Consider the following 17,404-nt stretch of genomic DNA (forward strand, 5'->3'; position numbering starts at 1 on the left):
TTTATATAAGCTCAGCAAATTTTGAAAAATAACAAGTGCAGATTCATATTGCACGTATTGGGCCTATTCGAAAAGTCACATCTGTGAGTCGAAGAAACTTTAGTGACGTTTTCTTCTGATTTTACGGGTGTTGTTTTTTAGATAAGACGGTGGAAGCTCGTGACTTATTATCAAAAATTTCTACTTTGAAATGCTGATGATAAATTATGAATTTAGACAAAGTTGTCGCACTTATTAGTTGCGTTCGACAGACTCGACCGTAATTAGATATGCTCGCAATGTTGCCCCCATCTTTGTGACGTCATAGCCAGATCTAAATTTTCGAACTTGTTCGGCTGACGTCGAGCAACGTCATGACTTCTCATATGTGACTTCACGAACATTTTTCAGATTTCTGACTTTTCGAAAAAACCCACTCTCTCATTACCGTTACTTTAATAAGATGCTCGCATTAAATTAGGAATATTATGAAAATTACAACATAGGAACACACTTATTTCATTTATATATTATTATTATTAAATCTAGATTTTAAATGAAAAAAATTTGTTTAAAATATTACAATATTCTAAATTATATCAAAGATAATAAATGCTAAAAATATAATAATATTTAAGAAAAAACTTAATATACATATTTTTCATTTTAATTTGTTTTAATAACTTATCCAATATAACTAAAAGAAAAGCATACACAAATTCAATGTGTGTATCATTTAACATTTCTCTATTCTGATGTCTTTATAGAAAAAATATTTTTCAATATTAATTATTTTATAGAAGTAAAACTGACAATGTAAATTAAGCAGAATAGAAAAATTATTTCCAAAAATCAATAAGTGAAAAGAGCATTGTATTTGTAAAGTTAGAATACTAAAACAAGGCATATTGGGTGATGGCAATTAAAATATCCCTATTCAATGCTGTCAAGAGAGAGATTTAGCAATCCAAATGCAACCAAATCTGGTATGGTGAAATTTCAGGAAATGTGGAAGACATTTTCATAAAAAGAAAGTTCCAAAACTTGCCACTAATGGCACTTTTAGCACTGTAACAAAAAGAAGTTTATTTGTGGAACATTTAAAAAATACAGTTTATTGAGGACATATTGCAAATTTGGCAGCTTTACAAGGTAGTATTATATTCCAAGTGAGAACCATCACAAAGGATCAATTAAGGTTGGCCACTGAACACACTGTACATAACCTTTAGATTTTACATCTTTGGAATGAGGACCACATTGAGCAGTATCTCCTCATCAGTAAGGTGTCTGTGTATATGAGTATCTTGTACAAATAAAATGTTTGTTGCTTGCAGTGCCAAAAATACCATAGAAATGAGTTTTGTTATTAGTATTTTTACAGAAATGTTTTCTGTTCGTCTTGATATGTTTACAAACAAAATTTAAATGCATTTGTACTGCTAAGTAGCATTTAGCATTTAAATCTTTTTCCAGAGAGTATTAAATAGGGGTACTTTAATTATGATCACCCAGTATTAAAAAATTGTATCACTAATATGAGATGATAATGTAAATTATAAAAATTGAATTGAATTTACTTATAATCTATAATACAGTAGAACCAAAATTATATAGTAATAATTTACAGATGAAAGAAACTCTCATTGAATGTCTTCCTCCTTAGAGTCAGTATTATATATATATAGAGTACATGGAGCAAGTGTATGTAAGAGAAAACTGTACAAATTGCAAATTTTGCTGCTCTGTATAGAAGGTGTGAAATCTACCAGATGTCAAGAAAGCCTCACAGCAATGAATCAACGGACAGTTACAGCTGTCTATGCCAAAGTGTGCTGAAAATACTGTACAAGGTAACTGATGTGCTTTCTTGTGCTCTAGGAACAGATTTTTAGTTTTATGAAAATTTCAGAATAACTTTATAATTATGTACTTGCAGAGCTGGCCCTACCATAGGGTGAATGGAGCAGCTGCTCCAGGCGCTAAGTCCTAGGAGGCACCTCAGTGATAAAGAAAATTAAAGGGTATAAATTAGGGGCAACCAAGGGGGCGCCATAATAGGATCTCACTCCAACCTAAAACTTGCCTCGGGCCGGCACTGTGTACTTGTTAGACATTGTAAATATTTTTAGAAAGTAGAATTCATAGATCAGCTTTGCTAGACATTATTTTAAGACTGCTTATATGGTGGCATCACATAGCATGTTACTCAAGTAGGCTTAGGGCAAATCTACAATCTCCATTTTTCATACAGAACACATGACACTGTATGAAAAATGGAAAAATATCAGACTATGTGGTTTGCTTGTTTAGTAAGCACTTCTATTTGCAGAAACAGTCAGAAGAAATCTGACAAAAGGCCATGTACAAAACAGATATACCAGGCTAAATTGGCACAGGGCCAGTCGAAGATGAATTCCAAAGTCCTAGTCAACATGAATGAATCACCATTAAGAAAAACACTGATAAAGGTTGGATCAGACATCATAGGCATCTGAAACAATAATAAACAAATTAATAATAAATATATAACAACAGTGTATTAAATGTGCTATGCTTGATACATCTATAGAACTGCTTGTGAGAGAAAAACTAGAATATCTGTATTATAGTTATGATAACAATGTTTTCTCTAGTCTATATCACTATAAAATCTATTAAACACAAACTGAAATTTATTTATTTGAAGGGATGTGATGTTTCTAGCATGGACCACTTAAAAGCTGTACTTCATAAAGAAGCACAAGCAATACCATGTAGAGAAAATGTAAACAAAGAACACATATCTAGTGTTCCCTTAGACATTGCATCCTTGCCCAAAATTACACAATTACATAAGAAGAGAACTAAGGGGAAGTAGTCAAAAATAATATCTTTGTTACCATTCAAGGCATTCTTGAATGGTAACAAAGATGGTCCAAGGAAGAGGTGTTGTGACACAGGCAATGAAATACAAAGTTTCAAAAACAGCATTAACATCTCTTTTTACATCTGGAATAATATCTAAGAAAATCTCAGAAGACTAACAAGGAGATGTTTGCCTCTCCAATTCGAATGAAACTTGGTGAGCATGTAGCCTTAAACACAAATGGTTCTTTGTCCAAATAATAGGACCCACTTCTAAAGCATTTCTTAAAAATGACCCTCTGAAAATTGAGTGTTTAGCTTATAAGTCTGGTAGATCTTTGTATCATAAGAATGGCAGTAGCTGAGGGATAAGATATTCCTCACATTTAAAGCTTATAAAACAAGATTAAAAATTGTGATGTCATTTCCTGTTTAGCAAAAACAAACTTTTTGTAGATATAACTCTTTTATGTTGTTAAATAAAATTTTTATTTCTTCTCACGGGACGCACCTTGCACACATATTGCAACTTTGATTGAAATTTGACTAACCAATCTTTTGTTACTTGAGGTAATCAAGTTCAAAATTTTTGACCATAGATCTGCAGTTGTAATGTCTTCAGTTTCCACCATTGATAAATCTTGTGAAGAATTTGACTTAAGTTGCTTACCCGATTGAATGGGAGAATCAGATTTCCTAGCTTCAGTAAATTCAGTAATTAGTTTTGTATCCAAATCTGAAGAAGTTGCTTTATTAGAAAGTTATTTTTGTCGATTTAAAAGTTGTCTTCCTCTTTTTGCCGGACATCTTTGCATAGGACCAAGGTTAGGTTCAATCCCAGAAATTAATATCAGTATTAATATGAACTTATTTTTGTTCATTTTCACCAAATTTAATAGCACAAAATCCATTAAATTGTTTATTATTAAAACTTATCTATCTGAAGAATAAAAGACGCCAGTAACATTTAAGACTAGAGCACCCCCCATTAACGGGAATAATCTGATGGTTTATAATACAAGAAAAAGACACAATACAGGAATCAATAAAAAAAGGAAATTTATTAATTAAATTTTCCAAAAGTCAAGATTTATGTATTTTAAATGGTTGTATGGTATATACAAAGGTAATCCCAAACGTAGGGTCTCCTATTTTTTTTAGAAATACAAAGAAATGTTTATTTTCAATAATGTTTACATCATTTTAAAGCTCGAACATTTATCTATTTTTCTACATAATCGCCATTTTGGTCTATGAATTTTTGTAGGCACTGTGGCAGTTTATGTATGCCCATGTCATACCAGCTCGCCACCATGTTGCAGGACCTATCTTGCACACACCTTCCGATATTGCAACTTTTACATTAAATCCTATGAATGTGAACCCCAGGAACCAAAATGCAGAGATCATCCAGAGAGAGCCACTGATTTTCATGCATGATTTGTTCAACCTTCACAACTGTCTTGTCAGAAATTGATGGTCTCCTGTTTCTTTCTTCATCGTGAATTTCAGTATGACCAGCTGCAACTCCCTACACCATTTGGTGACGTTTTGGACATCCACACATGACTCACCATACACTTCCATCAATTGGCGATGAATTTCAATTGGTTTAACATGACATGTCGGCGAGCTGGTATGACATGGGCATACATAAACTGACACAGTGCCTACAAAAATGCATAGACCAAAATGGCGATTATGTAGAAAAATAGATAAATGTTCGAGCTTTAAAATGATGTAAACATTATTGAAAATAAACATTTCTTTGTTTTTCTAAAAAAAAATAGGAGACCCTACTTTTGGGATTACCTTCGTATATACCATACGACCATTTAAAATACATAAATCTTGACTTTTGGAAAATTTAATTAATAAATTTCCTTTTTTATTGATTCCTGTATTGTGTCTTTTTCTTGTATTATAAACCATCAGATTATTCCCGTTAATGGAGGGTGCTCTAGTCTTAAATGTTACTGGCGTCTTTTATTCTTCAGATAGATAAGTTTTAATAATAAACAATTTAATGGATTTTGTGCTATTAAATTTGGTGAAAATGAACAAAAATAAGTTCATATTAATACTGATATTAATTTCTGGGATTGAACCTAACCTTGGTCCTATGCAAAGATGTCCGGCAAAAAGAGGAAGACAACTTTTAAATCGACAAAAATAACTTTCTAATAAAGCAACTTCTTCAGATTTGGATACAAAACTAATTACTGAATTTACTGAAGCTAGAAAATCTGATTCTCCCATTCAATCGGGTAAGCAACTTAAGTCAAATTCTTCACAAGATTTATCAATGGTGGAAACTGAAGACATTACAACTGCAGATCTATGGTAAAAAATTTTTGAACTTGATTACTCAAGTAACAAAAGGTTGGTTAGTCAAATTTCAATGATTAGAGAAGAAATTAATGTTATACAAAATGTTTTTAAAGACTTTAAAACCAACTGCAATTAGTTAATGAAAGAAATAAAAAAAAATGGATGTAGAAATTACTAAATTAAAAACAGAAAAAGAATTAATTCAATATAAATAGGATACTTTAGTAAATAATACAAAGAAAGAAACTACTTTTGCCTTTTATAGCAACTTTAAAAAACACGGTATCCAAGTAAAACTTTGTGACGATTATTTAATAATTAATCACTTAAAGATCACCTATTGCTATATGCAGAATCAATTGGTTAATGTTGAAGATTTTTTATTGTTTTCCCCTTTGAAAAGTCCAATATCATAAATGTGTCTGATAATGAAATGAAACTTAAAGATAATCAAAATTTTTTTGGAAAAATTAAAATTAAAAACAATAAATTGGAACTGTCAGGGAAAACAATTGACTAATTTATTTAGTGTTTAAGAATACTAATGTTAACAATAATAGTAATGATAGGTTTGACGATACTTATTCAACATTATACAGGGAACCTGAGATCAAGGTCATTAATTTGAATATCTGAGGTTTTAGAAATAAGTTCTTTTCTGTTTATTTCAAAAACTATTAGAAATTTGTGATATCATAGGACTAGAAGAGATTTGGATTACTAAATTAACTGAAAAGGAGATAAATCTCCTGCAAGAATCATTCAACTATATTATGGTTCCAGCAATAAAAAAACCTGGAGTCAGTAGGCTGAAGGGAGGAATAATGCTATTGGTAAACAAATCCTTGGGAAATTTGGTTCATTCCTATTGGAGTACTTACTTAATATTTGCTATGGTTAAATTAGAAAATCATAAATTTAATGGGTTCCCCAATAATTATTTGGCAATAATCACTAATTATATTCTTCCCTATGAAATGTTCCAAAGTCCATTTGAAGAAATCGAGAAAACCTTTTTGAATTGGTCATATCTCACCTCATTATGGTTAATTCTTGGGGATTTCAATGCCAGAATTGGAAATGAACATGATTCAATTTATATATACTGTATATATATATATGTACTGTACAGGGTGGTGGCAAAGGTCTTCAAAAACTAATAGAGCAATCACTGTAGATCTTTTGCTGATGTATACTATGCCAGGCATGCACTAAATGACAGTCCAGATTTCTGCCTCCTCCAGTCTGCTTATTGAAAAGACTGTGTAATCTCATCCCCTAATGAAAATAGGCGTGTCAATTACAAAGCTGCAGCACATGAAAAAATACATACTATTGCATCTTAGTTCATTCTGAAATATCAAGTAAAATCTTGGAATAGCTGTCATATATGACAGATAAATGGTTCACTGTAAATGTGAGAGGTAGTAGTGCATCACTGCATAATATGATTGCAATGTGGGAGTGGTTGAACATGCAATCTTGAGCAAGACTCAAGATCATGTGTTAAAAATTTAATAAAAGTATCAAATCAGAAGATCAAGCTTTGATTATAATACCCCGTTTACACTGAGCATTTCAATCTAAATTGTAAAATGATTGGCAACTGTGCCGTGGTGTGATCTCTCGACTGTTAATCTTGACTGAAACAAAGTTTAATTGCAATTGACAAAAGAGAGTTTTTGAAACTAGATCCAGTCATAAGAGAGTTCCCACAATCCCATGCATGCAAGAAAAAACAAGATGGCTGTGGAACAAGTGTCGGGCTATCAACAGAGAAATAAAAAAGATGATGAGATCTGGCTATTCTTAGATGTATGGCAAGAAAAAGTATTTATTTCTAACCAAAACTTCCTTTTGTTTATTGGTATTTGTGACTTACCACGTAGTTATGTCAGTTATATCATCGCGTACAATAGCCAGGTTCTTCTCAAGTGGACTGCCTGTGCAAACAGCTCAACATTCAACTGGCGACAGTTACAATCGATATCAAAGTGAGTCGTGGATTGTGTGCAAATGCAGTAGAACACTTATAAAAACTGGAAGAAAAACATAAATAAAAACAGGAAAGAATATAAATATTTTAGTCAAGAGAAAAAAGTTTTTTTTTTTTTTTAAATAACCTTAAAAGGAGATCTAGTACAAAGATTATGTGCCAGACTTACAAGAATTCGAAAACTATAGTTAAATACGAGCAGGAGTTTCAAAGTGTGATTAACTTCCCTTGAGTAAATAAAATGTGATGTCGAATTTGACCCTTTGTAGACTGAAATGATCTGTTATCAACCTGGATACAAGAAACCAACCAATTGGAAAGCTAAAGATCCAGGAAAAAATCCTTTAAAAGCCTTGATCTCAAGAACAAAATTAATCTTGTATTTTATACAGAACAGATTTTATGTTGGTACAGTATTAATGGTACAGTAACATAGAAAACCTGCCATTATAGTATTTGTGCATCATATGGTTTGAACACAATGAAACTCCACCATATAACACTCACGCAGTGTGGGATTGGATTAATGTCAAGTTTGGACAGCAGTGAGTAGGTTGGAATAGATCTGTGAATTGTCAATCAAGGTCTCCAGACGTTACATTTCATGGAATTTTTCTAGTGGGACTTTCTGAAGTTGAAGATTTACAAAACAGAGCCACTGAATGCAATTGTGAAAATCTGACTATCGTATGAGAATTTTAATTAACTACAGCACGAAGTTATATATTTCTTTCATCATCATTTCCATTATTTCTCCTGTTCTCACCCCATTGTTCGAAGAATAGACACCGGACAGCGAACTGCGTAGTTTCTAGGGATGACCTTCTTGACGGACGAAGTCTTCTGAGGCGACCGCGGAAGAACACCCCTCTCCCCAGGAGACTACTATATGGCACTATTTTACTAATTGGCTAGACCGCAAAAGACAACCATGTGTTCTTGCATGGAGAGTAGACAAGAGGTCACCTGCAAGGGTCACCCTTACGGTGAGAAACATTACCTAAAATGGTCAGTCATCTCCCCAGGTGATGACGAGTTTAACATTAATTGGTCAAGCGATGTCTGCATTGTCGTCACCCATGACGGGGGAGACTGTCATAAATCGGGAGAAGTGACAGATTGCGTCAGAGGAGTCNCTTTTGCTGATGTATACTATGCCAGGCATGCACTAAATGACAGTCCAGATTTCTGCCTCCTCCAGTCTGCTTATTGAAAAGACTGTGTAATCTCATCCCCTAATGAAAATAGGCGTGTCAATTACAAAGCTGCAGCACATGAAAAAATACATACTATTGCATCTTAGTTCATTCTGAAATATCAAGTAAAATCTTGGAATAGCTGTCATATATGACAGATAAATGGTTCACTGTAAATGTGAGAGGTAGTAGTGCATCACTGCATAATATGATTGCAATGTGGGAGTGGTTGAACATGCAATCTTGAGCAAGACTCAAGATCATGTGTTAAAAATTTAATAAAAGTATCAAATCAGAAGATCAAGCTTTGATTATAATACCCCGTTTACACTGAGCATTTCAATCTAAATTGTAAAATGATTGGCAACTGTGCCGTGGTGTGATCTCTCGACTGTTAATCTTGACTGAAACAAAGTTTAATTGCAATTGACAAAAGAGAGTTTTTGAAACTAGATCCAGTCATAAGAGAGTTCCCACAATCCCATGCATGCAAGAAAAAACAAGATGGCTGTGGAACAAGTGTCGGGCTATCAACAGAGAAATAAAAAAGATGATGAGATCTGGCTATTCTTAGATGTATGGCAAGAAAAAGTATTTATTTCTAACCAAAACTTCCTTTTGTTTATTGGTATTTGTGACTTACCACGTAGTTATGTCAGTTATATCATCGCGTACAATAGCCAGGTTCTTCTCAAGTGGACTGCCTGTGCAAACAGCTCAACATTCAACTGGCGACAGTTACAATCGATATCAAAGTGAGTCGTGGATTGTGTGCAAATGCAGTAGAACACTTATAAAAACTGGAAGAAAAACATAAATAAAAACAGGAAAGAATATAAATATTTTAGTCAAGAGAAAAAAGTTTTTTTTTTTTTTTAAATAACCTTAAAAGGAGATCTAGTACAAAGATTATGTGCCAGACTTACAAGAATTCGAAAACTATAGTTAAATACGAGCAGGAGTTTCAAAGTGTGATTAACTTCCCTTGAGTAAATAAAATGTGATGTCGAATTTGACCCTTTGTAGACTGAAATGATCTGTTATCAACCTGGATACAAGAAACCAACCAATTGGAAAGCTAAAGATCCAGGAAAAAATCCTTTAAAAGCCTTGATCTCAAGAACAAAATTAATCTTGTATTTTATACAGAACAGATTTTATGTTGGTACAGTATTAATGGTACAGTAACATAGAAAACCTGCCATTATAGTATTTGTGCATCATATGGTTTGAACACAATGAAACTCCACCATATAACACTCACGCAGTGTGGGATTGGATTAATGTCAAGTTTGGACAGCAGTGAGTAGGTTGGAATAGATCTGTGAATTGTCAATCAAGGTCTCCAGACGTTACATTTCATGGAATTTTTCTAGTGGGACTTTCTGAAGTTGAAGATTTACAAAACAGAGCCACTGAATGCAATTGTGAAAATCTGACTATCGTATGAGAATTTTAATTAACTACAGCACGAAGTTATATATTTCTTTCATCATCATTTCCATTATTTCTCCTGTTCTCACCCCATTGTTCGAAGAATAGACACCGGACAGCGAACTGCGTAGTTTCTAGGGATGACCTTCTTGACGGACGAAGTCTTCTGAGGCGACCGCGGAAGAACACCCCTCTCCCCAGGAGACTACTATATGGCACTATTTTACTAATTGGCTAGACCGCAAAAGACAACCATGTGTTCTTGCATGGAGAGTAGACAAGAGGTCACCTACAAGGGCACCCTTACGGTGAGAACATTACCAAAAATGGTCAGTCATCTCCCCAGGTGATGACGAGTTTAACATTAATTGGTCAAGCGATGTCTGCATTGTCGTCACCCATGACGGGGGAGACTGTCATAAATCGGGAGAAGTGACAGATTGCGTCAGAGGAGTCCCCGAGATTTCCCACGCTAAAAAAGTATAAAAGGGGAATGATCCGAGATCTCGAGGCGATCATCAGAGAAAGAAGACTACAAGCGTCTACTCTGGAAGGACCTCAAGGTTTCTGATCGCCGACCTAAAGAGGTAAATACTTAGATTGTTTTTACTTCACTCTCTCTCGGTATACTCGGGACTTAGAAATTATTGTCTCTCGGTATACTCGGGACTTAGAAAATATTGTCTCTCGGAATACTCGGGACTTAGAAATTATTGTCTCTCGGTATACTCGGGACTTAGATCATATTGTCTCTTGACTTACTCAGGACTTAGAAATTATTTGTTCTATACCTTTTGATAGGTCTTAGAAGTATTGTGTGTCGAGAACCTTCGACGGTCCCACTTACAGGATAGACGGACATCAGTTGTCCGATATTGTCGCGACTCGGAATTTATTATATTTATCGCTTACATATTGTTTAGAATTAATGTGGAATTTTAATGTATTTGTATTATTTTTATGTTTATATTAAATATGTTATTCCTAATTTAATGTCTCTTGTTAAGTACTACTGACATCTCATCACGACTTCATTACGCCTCCCACTCCTTTAGCCCTCCTATAGCCAAGCCGGTAAGTGGGGAGAAGCTCTCCGCTTCAGCCCCCTCGGTTAGCACACAATTGATGATCAAAAATGTATTGCATGTGCTCTTCTAATCTGTGACATGACAATAGCTGTTTATAAATCTGTTATTGGAAAAGTACAAGCATGCATTGTTGCTGAAGGCAAACATTTTGAGTATATTTAATAAATGGCAGTACATTTGTAGTGTTTTGTACATTTTATTTAAAGGTGTTTTATATTTTCTGTTCAATTGGATGATTTGCATATCCATATCATTGTTAACCTAAACTTAACTGCACAGTCAACCACCTGCATTGCAATCATGTTATACAGTGATGTACTTCTATGCCAGTCCTCTCCAATAGAAGAGGTGTAGGGGATGAAAATTTGGACTGCCAATTAGTGCATGCCCAACTTGGTATACATCATAAAAAGGTCTACAGTGATTGTCCTATTAGTTTTTTAAATAATTGGCTGGGGAGACACTTTTGTTGATTATATAGTGTGGTAACCCTGTACAATCTGTTACTGCAGATATTTGTAAGTTATCTAATGATTCTGCTGAATACAGTGTATTTATCATCAGTTGGAAAAACTAATGATAAATTTTGAAATGACAGCATAATTCTTTTTCCTATAATCATTTCTATTAAAAATTTANCAAAGAACAACAATACATAGGAACAGTATGCTCAAATTCAATTTATAAAAACAGTTTTAATACTGTTATAGAATGTTTTATAAATATCATATTTAAATCTTACAGTAGAACCCCTCTAATCCGGCACCTTTGAGACTTGGGGGTATGGTTGGAATGCAAAAAAGGTCGGATTTTCATAAAAAAGTAAAATAAACAATCTTTCAACTGAAGAATGACTGTATTGTTCTCTACAGTAAAAACATTGCAATAAATTGTACAAAAGCTGTTATTATTAATGAAAAAAAGGAAATTAAAAATTTAAATTAAAATTACATTGATAACCAGTTTACTAAAATAAAGTAAACTTTTTGGTTTCTTGAATATGGTTTGTTTTACTTTATTTTAGTTGGTCTTATGGCACTGTTTCTTGCAAATATGAATTGTAAATTGTAGTAGAGGAAAACTTTAACAGCACAAACATAAATTAACCCTATTACTGATTAATAAATAAGATTGGATTGGTCAAAATAAAAAAAATTAAATTAAATAAAAACTTGTTACTTTATTAAATTACAATAATTTTAGAATGCCATGAAATCATGGAGTAAAAGAATTTTGAATTTTATATTCATTTAATTCAAGTATAAAAATTATTAAGATACTAATTATTATAAGCATTAATTTATTGTTGTTAATAATTTAAAAAATTCTCTCTCTTGATTAATACAATAGAATCCACTTATTGTAATTATGTTGAGATTTGCCTGTACTGAAAATAACCAACTGATAAAAGCAAGCAGGGTAAGTAAATAAGACTATTAATTTAATGGAAATTCTGGTTTTATTGGTTCTAACATTAAAAGGACATGCCATGTTAAAACAATTTAAAATGTATAATTTGAAAGATTTTAATTAGCTTTATTATTATTAATACTAATTCATCCAAGGTATAATTAAAGTAAGACATGCCAGTAATTCAAACTACTGTATTGTGAGCAAATAATGGTTAAAATGACTAATATTTAACTTTTAAAACCACCAATTAAGATAGACAATGATAACAATTGTGCATTATCAGCCTTAGATTGAAAGTGACAGTATGAAAAGACAGTGACAAGATGAAAAGAAAGTGACAGTATGAAAAAGAAGTGACAAGTATGAAAAGAAAGTGACAGTATGAAAAGTATTAAAAATGACTATTTACTTCAAGAGAATGATAACTACAAAAGCAGATGCATACACGCAGATATAAATTCAGTAGATACATAAAACAACCACTAGAAACATTGCTGCATGTGATCTGACATTTTGAATGGACACCACATGATACTTTATCATGTTGGAAAGTTCAAAACAGTTCTTGATGTAGAAAACTAAAAAAAAGTTCATAAACATCTACAAATTCCTACAAAAAAAATAAAAAACAAGACTAGCCACATGTGTGGCTGCTTTTCCAAAGATCATGTTGGAAAGTTCAAAACAGTTCTTAATGTAGAAAACTAAAAAAAGTTCATAAACATCTACAAATTCCTACAAAGAAAAAAAAAAAAAACAAGACTAGCCACATGTGTGGCTGCTTTTCCAAAGACGGCATTGAGATTTTTATAGGTGTTTTACTGTTCTGTCCACATGTATGCATTCTCCATAACCAAAATTCTCATTACAATATGCAAAGTTTCATAAGAATTTTAATTTACAAGTTTTGAGACATACTAAATCTAGTAACATTAAATAACTGATAACAATATGATTATAATAAGTGAATTCTATTGTACAGTACATGATTATAAAAAATTTGTATTGTGTAAATTTGAAGAGTTATATAATTCTAATTTTCAACAAATACCATATTTTACAGCATATAAGATGGGGAGGGAAATTACCCTGCATTTATATGTAAAATTATGATCTCCTGTAGGCTAATGAATTCCCATAATGGCTTTCACTAATGGCAAGCTACAGCCAAACTCTTGAATAAAAATGCTCTTGTTTAATTAAACATATTATTATTAACAGCACCATCTTTAGCAGTGTATGCTACAGAGACTGCTAGTCACATCTATGAACAGCTGACATTTTCTGTTTTTCGAGTGCTTCCCATAGTATGGACATCTCAGTACAACAAATAATGATCATAATAAAACAAATATAGCTAGGTGTATTTGTTTGTTGCTATAGCTAAGCAGCGTTTACATGTATTCATATAGAATATTTTAAATGTAAATAAATTATTTTAAATTCCTCTTTTTCCCTGATAAATAAAAGTGTGCATTCTGATTTTACTTTTAAAATCAAAATACAGAAAATAACTTTGGAGCTATGTGGCAAAGGTGTGGGTGTGGGATGGTTTAAATACACTAAATACTTTTCCTAAATATTCTGTGCTGAAATGATAGAGTGTATCTTACATGTTGTAAAATAAGATAATCCATATTAATAATTTCCAAACACATTCAAATAAGATTCATGTTTCAATATAAGTTATAATATATACACTAAACTATCTATGTTATTCCATGCTTTCTAGAATTACAATTCCAGATGATATGTGGTTTACAAAGAGTGATCATAATTAAAATTACTCTATTCAATGCTGTCTAGAGGGATATGTAGCAGTCCGAATGCAACCAAATTTTGTATGCTGCAGTGTAAAAATTCTGCATGTTTCTGAACATGCAGAAGAATTTCCACAGGAAAAAATTTAGTTCTGAAACTCACAATTAAAGAACTTGTGATGCTACAAATAGGAGGAAATAAATAAATAAATAAATAAATAATGCATAGCATATGCATAATGCACATTTGATATAGAAAACTTCTTGAAATGCTTATGGCAAATATCTTCCAAAACCTGATTCATTACCATAAAGCCACAGCAACTGTCATGTAATATCAGGCTATATTCAGGCGATATAGCCCTATATTATACGGTAGTTGCTATGGCTTTATGGTAATGAATCTTACATGCTGTAAAATATGATAATCCATATTAATAATTATACGGCAGTTAGTGTGGCTTTACTGCCTATGGCATGTGAAATACCATTCTTATTAATACAGATTGGTAACAATGGTCATGATCATGCTTGAATATGCCTTTTTTGCTGTTTTACGAAAACAATGCCAATGCTGTAAGTGCACTTCAAAAGTTATGACATCTTAAGATATTGCACCAAGTTTTTTTTTTGCCTGCTTGAAGTGCCAAAGGTGAGAAGTGCCCATAATGGTGAGTTTAGGAACAATTTTACTTTTTACTGAAATATCTTCTGCATATCCCAAAATGACACCATATCAGATTTGGTTTTTTTCGGGCTACTAATCATCTCTGTAGACATCACTGAACACAGGTACCTTATTAACAATTATATAAATGCATATGTATTTATTTAAAATATTGTATAGATTATCTAAATATTGACTAATAAATAAAATTTCCTAAGAAATAGTATTTCGTTCAGATTATACAATGAAATAAAGACCTGTTATTCAAACATTTTAGAGTTAGGTTAAAACACACAATATATTTAACAAAAGTTGTTTATAGATAATATTGAAAATATGAGATTAGAAGTGTTATACAAAAATTATAATAAAGAGAAAAGTAACAATTTGCTTCTTAAAAGAAGATATATAGACAACCACATTAATGTAAGAGAAACAATTGCAATACTCTTCTAATGTTCAGTGTCAGAGAAATATTATAATTGCCTCATTTACATTAAAATGGTTGTCTGTGTGTCTTTATTTCTTTTAGGAAGCAGATTGTTACTTTTATAATATTTAAATATTGTGACTGGTATTTATATTTTATTTACCATTAGCTATCCTGCATTGATTAGGTCATTAAAAAATATCACAATTATTTCATTTAATTCTAAGATATATCTTAATTATTAAAGATGGGGCAATCTTTAACATCATAAAATCACATCAGATGATTTGACATGATGATAATGGCAGTGATTTGGCTTGTATATTTGAACTCTATGTTATAAAATATATAGTTTATTATATATACACAATTTAAATTATTTCACTATTAAAAATAGTGAAATCAAATTGTATATAAATAAATATATTTATCAATGACAAGAATTTTTCTAAGAACTTTCATTTTCATTCTTAACAATGTAGTTAATTTTTCCAAATTAATTGGAAATATTTTCCAAATCTTAAAACAGTCCATTTTACTAAAATAGTAAAAATATTCAAATGGTCAAAATAATATAATAAAACAACTAATTAAAAAATATATAGTTTGTGTAAAAGACTTCACAACAATGAAAAAAGCAATGGCTGATGGTAACAGACATGAACATTATAAATATAATGTTTTACATTTAATCAGATAAAATATCTTCATCTCTTGCCTTTTCTGCACTTTTAAATACTGCTACAGTTTTAAAAAAATTTTTTAGTGAAGTAAATAAATGTCGGATGACTGGAACACTCCATGCTTTTCCTAATAGCTGCTGACGACGTGACAATTGAATATTTCCAACATCAGTATAATGGCTTGGAAATCCAAATATTCTATAAATGTATATATTAAATATTAAACATGTAAAGGAATAATTTATGAAATATAAATACATTTATTTAATTATTAATAATAATTTAATTCATTAACATAAAATATGTACTTAATCATATTAAAAATAAGACAGTATTCCTTAAATTCAAAATTGGATTTATTCATCATAATGTATTTAAAGTTAAAAGAACTCATTATTGAAAAAAATGAAATAAGTTATTTTGGTTTAAAAACTTAATTAAAAATTAATATAAGAATTAATAATTTATTACTAAAACTTTAAATACAGTAAATTCAAACTTTTGTTATTGTTTCAACATGTGAAATATCATCCTGTTAAAACAAGCAATTCAATATCCATATTAATTGGTGAATAAATCATTATATAATTCTGACTATGCAATGAACTAGTGGAAAATTTTATTTCAAAGACATTAGGATTTGCTGATCTTATTAGGAATAGGGAAGATGCAGATAACTCTTCTTTACATCTAGAATAATGGGCTAATAAAATGTTTCACCTAAATTATCTTAATTTAGTAATCAATAGGATGACTATCATGCCAAAATATTGTATAATAAAATAAAGACACTGAGTTCAGTGTTGTATGTAATGCTGAACTCAGTGTCTTTATTTTATTATATCTTAATTTAGCCTTTTCTATTTGTAAATCAAAAAAAAATTTAAATTTATTCTTTTAGTTTTTCTTGCTTAAGAGTAAGTGATATAAATGAACAGAAAGATCTTTTCTGCACAGTCATCTACATAGTACTTCTGTATAATTATAATTTAGCACAAATTATTTTTTAATAGTGTTGTAACGAATAGTATATTCGGCCTCAGGCCGAATACCGAAAATTCGGCCAGGAGCATGGCCGAATAGCCGAATATTTGGCCTGATTAACGCACGTACGAAAATTGGCGCGCAACCGCATTATGGCAAGGATCTTGCTCTCTATTGGTCCGCTGTCATTACGCTTCGCCAATCGCGTTAATTCTTGGCAGTTGTAGCAGACAGACAAGAGTGTCATGGAAGTATGTGATAAATGATGATATCAAATGTGTATAACAATGAAATGACCTACACATGTAAATAACAAAAAAAGAACAGAGAAGGACCGCGAAGTGAAAATGTGAAAATAAATAAGAAATTGAGTTGATAACATAATCGAACAAGTCGAGGCAGCTTATTGGCACGAAATTCGCGCCCGTCAATGCCAAACAATTGTTGTCATAGACTTCGGAAAGCTAAATGCTTGTAATGAAAGTCACTTAGCATGCACGGGCGAAAGCCTGGGGCCGTTCGGGCTATCAAGCTGTCTCGAATCTGTGAAATCATAACTGTGACTTATACCGACGTCCTATCTGTCTCTTTTCTCC

At 31.8% G+C, this 17,404-nt stretch overlaps 1 protein-coding gene across 1 annotated transcript in view; it reads right to left on the reverse strand.

Annotated features, from left to right (window-relative positions):
* Window positions 1-12,681: 12,681 nt before the first annotated feature.
* The window catches only part of LOC111635051 (DNA (cytosine-5)-methyltransferase 3A-like), a 151,585-nt gene continuing 146,862 nt past the window's right edge, over window positions 12,682-17,404 (reverse strand). The window contains exon 17 of the mRNA XM_023379901.1: window positions 12,682-16,022. Within this exon, the coding sequence (XP_023235669.1) occupies window positions 15,830-16,022 (193 nt within the window). The 3' untranslated portion in view covers window positions 12,682-15,829. The remainder of the gene's footprint in view (window positions 16,023-17,404) is intronic.

The sequence above is a fragment of the Centruroides sculpturatus genome, unplaced genomic scaffold, assembly GCF_000671375.1.
Source record: "Centruroides sculpturatus isolate CEXI.00-Female unplaced genomic scaffold, Cexi_2.0 scaffold795, whole genome shotgun sequence".
In the NCBI taxonomy this organism is placed as follows: Eukaryota; Metazoa; Arthropoda; class Arachnida; order Scorpiones; family Buthidae; genus Centruroides; species Centruroides sculpturatus.